Raw genomic sequence first — 12,449 nt, forward strand, 5'->3', positions numbered from 1 at the left:
TCCCACCCCTCTAGGTGGTCACTGCCCATTAATTTTTTTAGTAACATCACACCAGGGATGGGACCCATAATATCCCATTGGGTCAGGGATGAAGAATGACAGTAATGAGTGAAGTTTTGACACAGAAACCATAGATCTCTGTTGTGTTTTCCTTCTGGAGGTCCACTGGTTTCCAGTTGCAAGGCTATTTCACTCTTCTGGATTATGACGTAGCCCAGGCACAACCACCAACTCAGCGGTCATAGGTGGAGGTCTCCTATCCTCCTCACCTACAGGAATATTCCCCTCGTGCCTTCAGCCGAGAGCCTTTCCTTGGGCAGTGACATAGCCTTGTGATCCAGTTCACTTTCCTTAACTCTTCCCTTGACGCATGGAGGACCCTTACGCACATTAATAGTCAATTAAGGCCTTTATAATTAGTGGTCTCAGTGGCTAGTTAGAGCCTATGGCCTTGATCACACTGCTCTGGGGAGATCATTGGATTATCCTGGCAGCCGTGACTTTTTGGATTGGATACCATAGCAACATGCAAAAGCACTTAGCAGTGAGGCAGACCCCCAGCAAGCAGTGCTCCTTCCCCAGATGGTGATACCCACCTGAGTTAGGTGGTTAGTAAGCAAGTTGCAGGTAAAGGGCATCCCATCCATTGATTGCAAGGGCGGTCATGCAGTCCTGCCAACTACACCAATCGTTGTGTGCTGGTCTCAGCCTATCAATAACCAGTGTTGTGGCTGGACCAGCCCTTGCAGTTCTTACTACTATTGCAAGATGCCTTTCAGCAATAACCATCAGGAAACTTTGCAAAAATAAAGTTTTATTATTTACAGGACCTGGAAATTGCACAGCTCACCTGGGGCCACACTGCAAGGTCATGGGGAGAGAGAGAGAGAGAGAGAGAGTGCGTGGGCCTGGGGTTCTGCTTTTATTGGGGTGGGGGGGGGTGTTAGGGTTTTGCAGGCTCAGTCTTTAGTGGTGAATTTAACATATAAGGGCCAGAATTTAAAGCATGGGGAGAGAAAAAACAAGTAGCCCAAATGGTCAGTTATTGAAATCAATCCAGAGCTCTAAAACAAAGGAGCCTCAGTGCGTAGAGGTGGCCTGGCCCTTTTTCTAGTCCTGTGGCTGGCAAGGTATTTATTTGAGATAGTCTGTCTTTGAAGTGGATGCGTCTTTAAAGTGGATGCCTCAGCAATCAAAGCTTGTCAGGCACTTGCACCACAAAAAAAGAGAAAACCCAACTGTCAGGACTTACTGTACAAGCACTTAAGCCCGAAACCATGTCCTGTTGTTCGTGGTCAGGTCTGCCTTTTCCAGCTGCCTCACCCTACCCCGCCTGCAGCTTGGGGCTTAGAAACGTGGGGAAGGCACTTCGCATTTCCTCTGCCCTCTAAGAGTCTCTCACTCTTGGGCAAGATCCTCTTCCTCTCTGAGCCTCGGTATCCCAGCTCAGCTCCAGAGACCCCTCCCATACGGTGCATTAGGACCCTCGCATTTCTGGCTGGAATCAGGCAGACCTCAGTTCTTTCCCTTCCTTGTTACTCCTTGGCTGTGGCACTGGCTCACACAGACCTCAGTTTTTCTGTCTTTCGAGTGAGTACAGCTCTGGGAGCATGGCTGGGAATTGCTTACCAGGAAAGGGCTTATCCCTGGACCTTCCAGAGGAAGGTAAGGAATTCTGAGAGCTGTGGGCAGCCCAGCCCGACCCTGCCTCACTGCTCTATCTCCTCCACAGGTGGAGTTTGCCATTAGTCGGGTCCAGATGAATTTTCTGCACCTACTAAGCTCTGAGGTGACACAGCAAATCACCATCCACTGCCTTAACATGACCGTGTGGCAGGAGGGCACCAGGCAGACCCCAGCTAAGCAGGCTGTGCGCTTCCGGGCCTGGAACGGGCAGATCTTTGAAGCCGGGGGTCAGTTCAGGCCGGAAGTGTCAATGGATGGCTGCAAGGTAAGGCTTGGGGCCCCTTACAGGCCCCTCATGCATAGACAGGTAGAAAAACGTGTTCTTATATAGTAACAATTTTATACTATAGTATATTAGTATGATACATATAATGTTTATCTTTGAGTTTTATAAAATTGCTTTTTTTCACTTTTCTTCCCGGGAAACTTCTGAGGGAAGGTCTGGGCTGGTAAAAATTCTACCAGCCGGTAGTTGCTGTGCTTATTTACAAGGCTGCTTATAGAAGGATATATCTCTACTCTTCTCTCTGCCCCTGCCCTGCCAGGCTAATTTCTTCTCTTCACATTCTGGTTGTCTTCAGAGGCCTAAAACAGGGTGGGTTGTAGGGGAAGAGGGAGACAGGAAGTCGTCCAAAAAACCAGTTTCACGAAATTAGACAAAACCAGTAATGCACAGTGTTCCTGAGGATGAGGGGAAACCAACACTCTCACACAAAGCTTTTTGGAAAAATCAAAACTAAACTGGTAGAGGCTTTCAGAACAGCAGCTACATGTATATTTCCAATATATATCCAAAGCCTTACAAATGCACCTATCCTTTGATCCCGCAAATCTTACTTGTAGAATTTGTTCTAGGTAAGTCATTAAGAATGTGCACAAAAGTTTAGCTACAGTGATACTCATGACCGCTTTTCTTTTAAGAATCAAAATAGCAGAAGCAATCTAAATGGACAAATACAGGTCACTGAAACAGTGAAATGCCACGTGGACATTAAAAATGGTGAAGAAAGACGAGGGGGAAATGCACTTGATATATGATGAGGACTGTGATGGAGGTACACGTCCCCTTTTCCCTCTACCCGCAGGTCCAGGATGGCCGCTGGCATCAGACACTCTTCACCTTCCGGACCCAGGACCCCCAGCAGCTGCCCATCGTCAGCGTGGACAACCTCCCTCCCGCCTCATCAGGGAAGCAGTACCGCCTCGAAGTTGGACCTGCGTGCTTCCTCTGACCTCTGACCTCCTGGCTCCTCTCGGCCTCGAGGGGGAGGGAAGAGGAGGAGGAGGCAAAGGGAGGGTACCTAGGGGCAGGTGGGCCCCTAGGAGAGGCAGCTCACCTGCCCAAGGATCCTTGAGCAGACCCTAGCTGTTGTCTGCCCAGTAGAAGAGGCTGCGGGGTAGCAGGGCATGGGGTATCCTTGGGAACAACTGATCCCAGCTCAGCCCCAAAGACCAACCAAAGAGCCAGCCAGAGCAAGCTGGGCCTGCAACCTGCCTGAGCCCCGCGGCCTGTCTCCCAGCTCTGCGGCCACCCCCTTCCCTGCCCAGCTTCCTTCCCAAAGAGCCCCACGTTCCAGCCAGCTTGAGGGAAGGGGGCATCTCGTCAGCTGGTCCCTGCCAGGGAGCTTTGATGTGCAATATTAGAGAGGAGACATGAAAAAAGGAGAAAAGGAAAGAAAGAAGTATATATATTTTATTTAAACAAACACAAAGAAGGTGCGTTACTATTTTTTTTTCACCTGGGAAAGAGGTGAGAAGGTGAGAGAGAGCAGCCAGGGGGTGGGAAGTGACGGATGCCGAGAGGGAGAGGTGAGATCCTCGGGGCTGGGGGTGCCCACGTCTGCTACCTCCCACTGTGAAATCGCTGGTGCTCACAATTGTCTCGTAGTGTATGTGATTTTTTTAAGGAAAAAAAAAACCCTATTTAAGATTCTGAAGGTGCTACCAGTTTTGCCACAGACTTTGAAGAAACATTTGGATGTGGGGTATCATCCACGTTTTTCTCTCTCCTCCAAATGACAAAGTTTGGGGAATTTTTTAAATTTTCTTAGCATCACCCTTGTGCTCATTGCATAATCTGTTAAGGAGTAGGGGGAAGAAGGTAAAAGGAAAAAAAAACAAAAAGCAAAGCAAAAAAACAAAAACAAAAAACAACCAGAAACAGAAGTAGAAAAGATTTACCTTTTAACTTATGGACTTTGAAACGTTTGTCCTCTTAAGGCAGGGGGAGGCCTGAGGATGAAGGATTTTAGTTTGGCCTTTCTTGGTCCTGGAGGGAAGTTAGGCTTGTCTTGGAGGGTATGATCTAGACTGGAGAGTCCTGACCTTGCAGCTTTGACTTTGAAGAAACCAGTTAGGAGAACGGCACTGGGTCAGGGCTGGCCTTGGAGGTGGCATGTAAATATGGACCCATCTCATGATGAAGCCACAGACCATTCCCTAAGGTCCTCCCTTCCTGGAGCTTGTCCTTCCAAGATGCAGTCATCACTCTTGCTTTTTCATTGTCATTCAGTTCTGTAGAAACCCAGCGCCATCAGCTCCAAGTATAAATGTGGGCTGAGGAGAAGGGCTTATTACGGGAATCTCCGAGCTCAGCGTGGCCGGGCTCTTCAGGGTCATCTGAATTGTCCTGCCTCAGCGAACCAGTCAGCATCCAGGCTGGATTTGGAGGTCATTTTAACTATGGAATTATTTTTGTAGAAGGGGAAGTTTTATGTGAAAGTCTATTTGTGTCTTTTTTTTTTTCTAAAGTGTCTCTTTGGGGATTGGATTCGATTTTCATTATTTAATACCTCACTCTGGCCCACCCTCCCCTCCCCCCCACTTCCTGTCTCCCTCCCCCACCCCGCCCGCCTCCACGCTCCCTGGAAGCGTGTTTTTGTAGCAGCTCGGGCCTCATCTCAGCGCTCGGTCTCCACCTGGCCTCTGTCCTGGCGTCTGTCTTGCTCTTGGGTTTCTCTGCTGTCCTTGTTCATGTCTCTGTCCATGTGTCAATGTGTTAAAACCCAAGTGGGTTCCGTTTCTCCTTTTCCCTTCTGGATTTTAAATAAATATTTAAAACTGAGGCAATGGAATCACACATCTGTGGCCGTGTGCTTCTTTGAAAAGGCCGGAGGGAAGTTTCTGGCAGGGCTGAGGGGGTCAGGGGAAGAGGCTTAGAGGATGCCCTGTTTATGCTGCTCCCCCCAAAGGAGGGGGGAGGGAGAGATACAGCGCCTTGTTGGGGGGGGGCCCTAAAAGTGAGGGGGTGGGTCCCGTAGGGTCCCATTGGCCGCTGTCCACAAACCTGGTGGCTTAAAATATCAGAAGGGCCTTCTCTCCCAGTTCTGGAGGCTGGAAGTGTGCTGGAGACTAGAAATCCAAGTGCTGGCAGGGCCACGATCCCTCCGATGCCTCTAGGAGAGGTTCCTTACTCTGTCCTGAGGCCCCAGGCGATCCCTGGCTAGCAGGGCAGCACCTCAGTCTCGGCCACTGTAGTCACATGACGCTCTCCCTGTGTGTCTCTAATCCCATCTATTTTTAAGGACACCAGTCATATTGGATGAGGGCCCACCCTAATGACCTCATCTTAACTTGATTACATCTGCAGAGACCCTATTTCCAAATAAGGCTGCCTTCACAGGTAACGGGGAAGCATATCTTTTGGGGGGACACAATTCAACCAATAACACACAGGGAGGAGGTATACTGAGGTTAACGTGAGAGGCTTTTTTTTTTTTTTTTTAACGTGGTAAAATACACATAACATAAAACTGACCGTTAGTGACATTTAGTACCTTCACGATGTTGGGCAACCATCACCACTGTCTACTTCCAGAACATTTTCATCATTTCAAAAGGAAACTCCATACCCATGAAGCCATCACTCCCTATTTCCGCCTGCTCATACCCATGGAAAACCACTAATCTGCTTTCTGCCGATGGCTTTGCCTGCTATGGATATTTCATATAAATGAAATCATACAGTATATGACCTTTTGTGAATGACTGCTTTCATTTAGCATAATGTTTTCAAGGTTCAGCCTTGCAGCGTGGATCTGTGCTGCATTCTTTTTTATGACTGAATAGTATTTCATTGTATGGATAAACCAGATCTTGTTTATTCATTCTTCCATTGATGACATGTGGGTTGTTTCCATCTTTTGGTGATTAAGGATAGTGCTTCAACAGGAACAATTCTTACCTGTGAGATTCTTGAAAGAGGCCCCAACAATACAATACCTGCTTTGGAAGAAGTGAGTGAGAATCTGGGAGACAGAGTTAACCAGAGTTAGTGAATAAATATACAAGACGCCCAGATAAATTTGAATTTCGGATAAACAATAAATACGTTTTTAGCATAAGTATGTCCCATTCAATATTTGGGACATACTTATACCTGCTGGACCTGAAACCCATATCTCCTGACTCTTGGTTCAGAGTACTTTCTTCCTTAGCTTGTTCCTCCTCCCCCTGGGACATTGGAGAAATCAGAACTTTTCCGCCCTTCTCATCTAAGAGAAAGAACAAATCACGAGCAGTTGAGCCACGTTTTAAAAATGTGTTGTCGGGCCTCCCTGGTGGCGCAGTGGTTAAGAATCCGCCTGCCAGTGCAGGGGACACGGGTTTGAGCCCTGATCCGGGAAGATCCCACGTGCTGCGGAGCAACTAAGCCCGTGCCCCACAACTACTGAGCCCGCGCCCCACAACTACTGAAGCCCGGGTGCCTAGAGTCCGTGCTCCACAACAAGAGAAGCCACCGCAATGAGAAGCCCGCTCACCGCAACGAAGAGTAGCCCCCGCTCGCCGCAACTAGAGAAAGCCTGAGTGCAGCAACGAAGACCCAAAGCGGCCAAAAAATAATTAATTTTTTTTTAAAAACCTAGTTGTAAGTTTCTAGGTCATCAGTCCACAGGCAGCTGGGTCTTCTCTACCCTCCCCACCCTGACACCTACCCCAGACAGTGAGCCCTGGGAGCCGCTGCCCTGCGGGGGCTCCAAACTTCCATCCACGGAGCCCAGGATTCATGGTCTGGAAGAGCTTGGAGATTCCCATGCCTCCAAGTCCACCCTCCTGTTTGACAAAGGTAGCAACTGAAGTCCATGGAAGTCCCCGAGGTCACCTGGTGAGGCCAAGGCAAAGCTGTGATTCAACCCCAAGACTGCTGACGGCAGTGTTATGTGCATTAGGCCAGTGGTTCTCAGTGTGGCACCCTGGGATTACAGCACCAGGGGCTGGTGACCAGCACAAAATTTTCGATCCCTTCCCAAACCGACTGAATCACAAACCCCGAGGGGCCCTGCAATCTGCGTTTTAACAAGCCTCCCTGAAGATTCTAGTACAAGCTCAAGTACCGAGAATCGTGACCCTGCACTATTTCCTTAATCTGGAAAATGACTTTCCGACGCTGAAGAAAAAAAAACAACAACAACTTGGCAGTGAGATGAGAACGGTCTTTTCATTTCTTTGACTGACAGTTAATCAAAAATGGAATTGAGGCAGCATGGCCCGTTTCCTGAATCATCTCCTGAGGTCTGCCGGGTATCACCACCGCCAAAGAGTTTGCCCAGCTGTTCCATCATGCTTCCCGTTTTGCAGAGGGGAAAGGCCAATCACTTTAATGTCTGCTTGCCCCACAGGAAGCTCTGTGAGGGAAGGAGATGGAGCTTGTTCTCTGCTGTAGCCGCAGAGCACAGCATGTCGAAGGCACTCGATCTTGTGGAAGGACTCCCCGCAGGAACTCCCATTTTTATTTCCTTGACACGTGTTTATCAGCAGCACCTTCCTTTTGTCAAGCCATGTGTGGGCACTGGAGTTATGATGGCTCTGAGAGCTTGTCTGAGGGGCTCTGAGTCTGGCAGAGGCAGCTGGAGAGGCTGGACCTTGTGTGGTTAAGGGTTAGGAAAGCAGGGAGCAGGAGGCCAAGTGTGGGGTTAGGGAAGCAAAAAGGGGGCACCACAGAGCCCAGTCTCAGCTCGGGGAGGATAGTCAGGAGGTGACACTGTAATCAAGGTCCCAGAGAAACAGAACCAATAGGATGTGTGTGTATGTGAGCATGTGTGTGTGCATGCCTGTGTGTGTGTGTGTGTGTGTGTGTGTGTAAGAGATTTATTATAAGGAGTTGGCTCACATGATTATGATGGCTGATGAGTTCCAAGATCTGCAGGGTGAGCCGGCCAGTTCCAGACCCAGGAGAGTGGACGGTGTAGTTCTAATCCAAAGGCCGGCAGGCCCAGGACCCAGGAAGGACCAATGTTTCAGTTCATGTCCAAAGGCAGGAGAAGACTGATACCCATCTCAAGCGGTCAGGCCAGAGGAATTCTCTCTTACTTGGCCTTTTGATTCTATTCAGGCCCTCAGTCGATTAGATGCGGCTCACCCACATGCGGGAGGGCAATCTGCTTTGCTCAGTCTACCCATTCAAATGTTAATCTCATCCAAAACACCCTCACAGACACACCCAGAACGTTGCGCCACATATCTGGGTACCCCATGGCTCAGTTAAGTCCACATAAAATTAACCACCAGAAGCCAAGGCTGAGAGAGAATGAATAGAGGTTAGCCAGATGGGGAAGAGCACCTGCCAAGGCCTGGAAGTAAAGGTAGCGCCACGTATCTGGGGAGCAGTAAGTAGTTCAAAGCGGTGCCACAGGCTCAGGGGAAGCCTGGAGTACTGGGCTGGGAATAGGACAAGCCACAGGTTTGCACAGAGGAGCAGGGCTTGCATTGGCCAGGTTAAGTTTGTGCTGTGATGGGGCACTGGAGTGGAGCCGTCCAGGGGCAGCTGGCTGAGCTGGGAGGACAGGGAAGAGGTCTGTGCACCATTCGGAGCCCTGGAGAGTCAGCAGCTTTGAAGACATGGAAGGTGAGAGAGTCAGGAAGAAGGGCCAGAGGGGAAGGAGAAGAGGGGCTGTGTTAGAACCGTGACGCTCAGCCGTCTCAGTCCAGTCTCCATTCCAGGAGGCCTCTGTGACCTGGCTGGGGAAGCCACTGAAGCTGGGCCAGCTCATTCCCAGCAAGGGTAAGTAGGAATTTGTCAGGGACAGAAGGTAGCTCTTTCCCAGCTGGCAGCCCCACAGTTCCCAATCTCCCGTTGCACAACCCAGTGCCCAGAAACAGCCATGGTGGACTTCCAGGGGAAACCCCAGGCCTGTGTTCGCTCTGTCCACAGTGAATCAAGCCCCAGCCAGGGACAGTCACATCTCATGATGACCAGCAGCCTGGTGCTGGGAAAGTGAGAGAGGGACGGGCAAGAAGGGGAGAGGCTGGCAGGTGGATTCTGGTCTCAGCTTCCTGACTGTGACATGGCCTTGAGTGAGTCTTTCTCTCTCTCTGGGCCTCAGTTTTTCTCCCAGGAAAATGGGAGTGACATACCCTTCCCTGCTTGCCAACCACAGACCAGGCCATTGTTCCATAATCGTTGGATGAACTGGGTGAAACTGAATGATATTCAACTGCTTTCTGACCTATAAAATCCACAGTTTCACAGACTCATAGGCATAGAGAACAGACTTCTGGTTGCCAAGGGGTCGGAGGGAGGGAGAGATATGGACTGGGAGTTTGGGTTGAGTAGATGCAAACTATTACATTTAGAATGGATAAACAACAAGGTCCTAATATATAGCACAGGGAACTATAGTCAATATCCTGTGATAAACCAATATGGAAAAGAATATAAAAAAATAATGTCTGTACGTGTATAACTGAGTCACTTTGCTGCACAGCAGAGATGGGCACAGCTTGTAAATCAACTTCAATAAAAATAAATAAATAAATCATTTAAAATCCACAGTTTCATATGGTTCAACCCTTAATAGCACCTTTCAAAGTAATAGTGGCTGCAATTTCTTGCACACTTTCCATGAACCAGGAGCCGTGTTGAGTGTAATCCGTGTTCATCTCATGCACAACCCTCGGGGGCAAGTTTTATCGCCCTGGCTCTTCCGATGGGGGAACTAAAGTCCAAAGAGGTTACACAAGTTGCCCAAGATCACAAAACAGGATTTGAATTTGAGCAAATATTTTTCGGTATTTCCTCAGCCCAGACGCAAAGTTCCTAATTTGGACTGTTTGCTCTGCCCATGTATTTTTGTGGTTGCTCACGTAGATAAGACCATGAATTAGTTGTCAGACACAGCGCTCAGCCCTGGCCTTGTATAAAATGGCCAGAAATCTGTATATAGTTATAAAGTGGTTTTCTCAGAAAGCGAATCATTTCAAAATGGTGCATTTCCCTGATTATAGAAACCTCACCTTTTCACCCCGTTACCTTACCCTTCTGGGCCACTGGTTTTCTCAAGTATCTAATGGGGAAAATATCCTATTTTCCTGAATCTAATATAGACATAGTTTTGCATTTTGATGTCTTTAGAAGTAGGATGTAACCTGCAATCACTGAAGTATTTATATAACGCAGGAAGCTGTCTTTCCTTCCTTACCACCCCAGCTTGTCATTAAACAGATGGTGATGGTTATTAAAATAGGAGGACCCTTAGAAGCAAGTTTGTTTCATCTGATATTTAGTTCGTCTAAATGTGAACTGATTGAATATGCGTAACAATCCAATGAAGTGGAGTTTATTATTATTATCCACATTTTACAAGTAGGGAAATTGAGGCACAGAGAAGTTAGGTAACTTGCCCAAGGTCACACAGTTAGCAAGTGGTAGAACCAGGACAACTCTTTACCAGCATCCTACACTGCACTGATTGCTTTTCTGTCTCTTTCCTGCCAAACTTCTCTTGACATTGTGCCAGGGACAGATAGGCAGGCTGGGGAGGGCTGCCCAAGACTTCAATTCATGGAGGTACTAAAGCATCCTTAAAATGTAAGAAGATAGAGGAAATTGTACTGTGTCAGGGTGAGTGCTGGGTGTGCTTGGAGAAACTACTTGGCTAGCCTCTTGGGAGGAGAGTGAGAAGCCCCTCAAGGGGCAGCCTGAGGCTGAGGACAGTGAGGACCACTCACTCCTTCCCAGGGGAGGCACTCCGCTTACTCACTGTAAGGGAAAACTTTCATTTCTCTCTCCTCTGCTCACTAGACTTCTGGCCACCAAGTGTGTGGATTTTCTCCGACACCAAGTGGTTCTCTGACTCTCCAGACACCGAGTGTCCTACGCTTCAGTTCAGTTCTGACACTGTTACCGAACCAAACTTGGGTCTACTTGCCCCACATGCAGCAAAGCCAATCTACTGACACCGGGTTGTGGTGAAGCAAAGTCCAGCGTTTATTGCAGGTGCCAAGCAAGGAGAATGGGCATCTCATGCTCAAAAGACTGGAACTCCCCAATGGCTTTCAGGCAAGGGTTTTAAAAGAAAGTGTTAGGGGAGAGGGTCTTAGGATGTATGATCAGCTCATGGACCTTCTTCTGATTGGTTGATGGTGAGGTAACAGGGGCATGTTTCAGGAATCTCTCTCATCAGCCTTCTGGTTCCAACTAGTTTGGGTTCTACATGCTTGTGGTCAGCATGTAGTCCCCATCCTCCACCTGGGTGCAGGTCTTAGTTTCTGCAGAACCACTCAAAGATATGTATCAGATTGTTATCTACATCCCTTCAGGAGGACTGCTTGAGCCTCCTCTTTGGAACTCGGGGAAGGCTTAGGAAGGTCCTTCATTTCAGCAAGCAAGAAACGGGACAGGGCTTCCCTGGTGGTGCAGTGGTTAAGAATCCGCCTGCTAATGCAGGGGACACGGGTTCGAGCCCTGGTCCGGGAAGATCCCACATGCCGCGGAGCAACTAAGCCCGTGTGCCACAACTACTGAGCCTGCGCTCTAGAGCCCGTGAGCCACAACTATTGAGCCCAAGCGCTGCAACTACTGAAGCCTCGCACCTAGAGCCCGTGCTCCGCAACGAGAGAAGCCACTGCAATGAGAAGGCCGCGCACTGCAACGAAGAGTAGCCCCCGCTCGCCGCAACTAGAGAAAGCCCGCGCACAGTAACGAAGATCCAGTGCAGCCAAAAATAAATAAATATTAAAGTAAAAAAAGAAACAGGGGCCATGAAGAGGCTTTTGTACCCAGGAAGACCCTGCAGGGTCCTGCTCAGTTTCAGTCTCCCCTTTTCTTTGCTTCTCCTCAATCCCGAGGGGAACAGGGGCTGCACAAGAAAGGCAATAAAATTTTGGATAGAGAGATTAATCATAAACTCAGTAAGGAAACTCAGTTTTAGGGGCACGCGGTTTCAGCGCTAACCAGAGTTGAGTTAGCGTCAGATCCTGCAGATTAAGGGCTCAGTCCCACAAGACTGTCCCCATCTCAGATGCCAATCATAAGTCCAGGTTGTCACCTGTGCTTCTGACTGACCAGCTGTAAATCACAGGTTCCCACAACCCTCTCTTTGGGTTTGGCCATTTACTAGAACAGCTCACAGAACTCAGGAGAATCGTTTACTTACTAGATTACCAGTTTAGTATAAAAGGATACAACTCAGGAATAGTCAGATAGCAGGGATGCATAAGGCAAGGTATGTGGGAAAGGGCATGGAGCTTCCACGCCCTCTTTGGATTGCAGCTAAAATAGAAATGAAGTTTTTCTTCTCCTGAGAACAAGGAAAGTAAAGGGAACAGAGAAGAAACATAAAGGGGTCTGAAAGAGTTAATCACTCCTAGCTTTATTTTAACTGTTACTAATCTGTAGTATCTGTAACTAGATCTGTCCTTCACAAAGCTAACCCCATGTGAATTACATCCTGAACAAATCACTTCCTCACTCTCTGTGTGAATTACATCCTGCATGAATCACTCCCTAACTCTCTGTGTGAATTCTAGTGTTTATTCTCCCTACA

At 48.5% G+C, this 12,449-nt stretch overlaps 1 protein-coding gene across 2 annotated transcripts in view; it reads left to right on the forward strand.

Annotated features, from left to right (window-relative positions):
* COL27A1 (collagen type XXVII alpha 1 chain) overlaps positions 1-4,761 on the forward strand; it is a 144,966-nt gene extending 140,205 nt beyond the window's left edge. For both annotated transcript variants that reach the window (XM_036854957.1, XM_036854956.1), the window contains exons 60-61: positions 1,733-1,951; positions 2,772-4,761. In XM_036854957.1, coding sequence (XP_036710852.1) covers positions 1,733-1,951; positions 2,772-2,918 — 366 coding nt within the window. In that variant the 3' untranslated portion in view covers positions 2,919-4,761. The remainder of the gene's footprint in view (positions 1-1,732; positions 1,952-2,771) is intronic.
* The last annotated feature ends 7,688 nt before the right edge of the window (positions 4,762-12,449 follow it).

This window comes from Balaenoptera musculus, chromosome 6, assembly GCF_009873245.2.
Source record: "Balaenoptera musculus isolate JJ_BM4_2016_0621 chromosome 6, mBalMus1.pri.v3, whole genome shotgun sequence".
NCBI classification, from domain to species: Eukaryota; Metazoa; Chordata; class Mammalia; order Artiodactyla; family Balaenopteridae; genus Balaenoptera; species Balaenoptera musculus.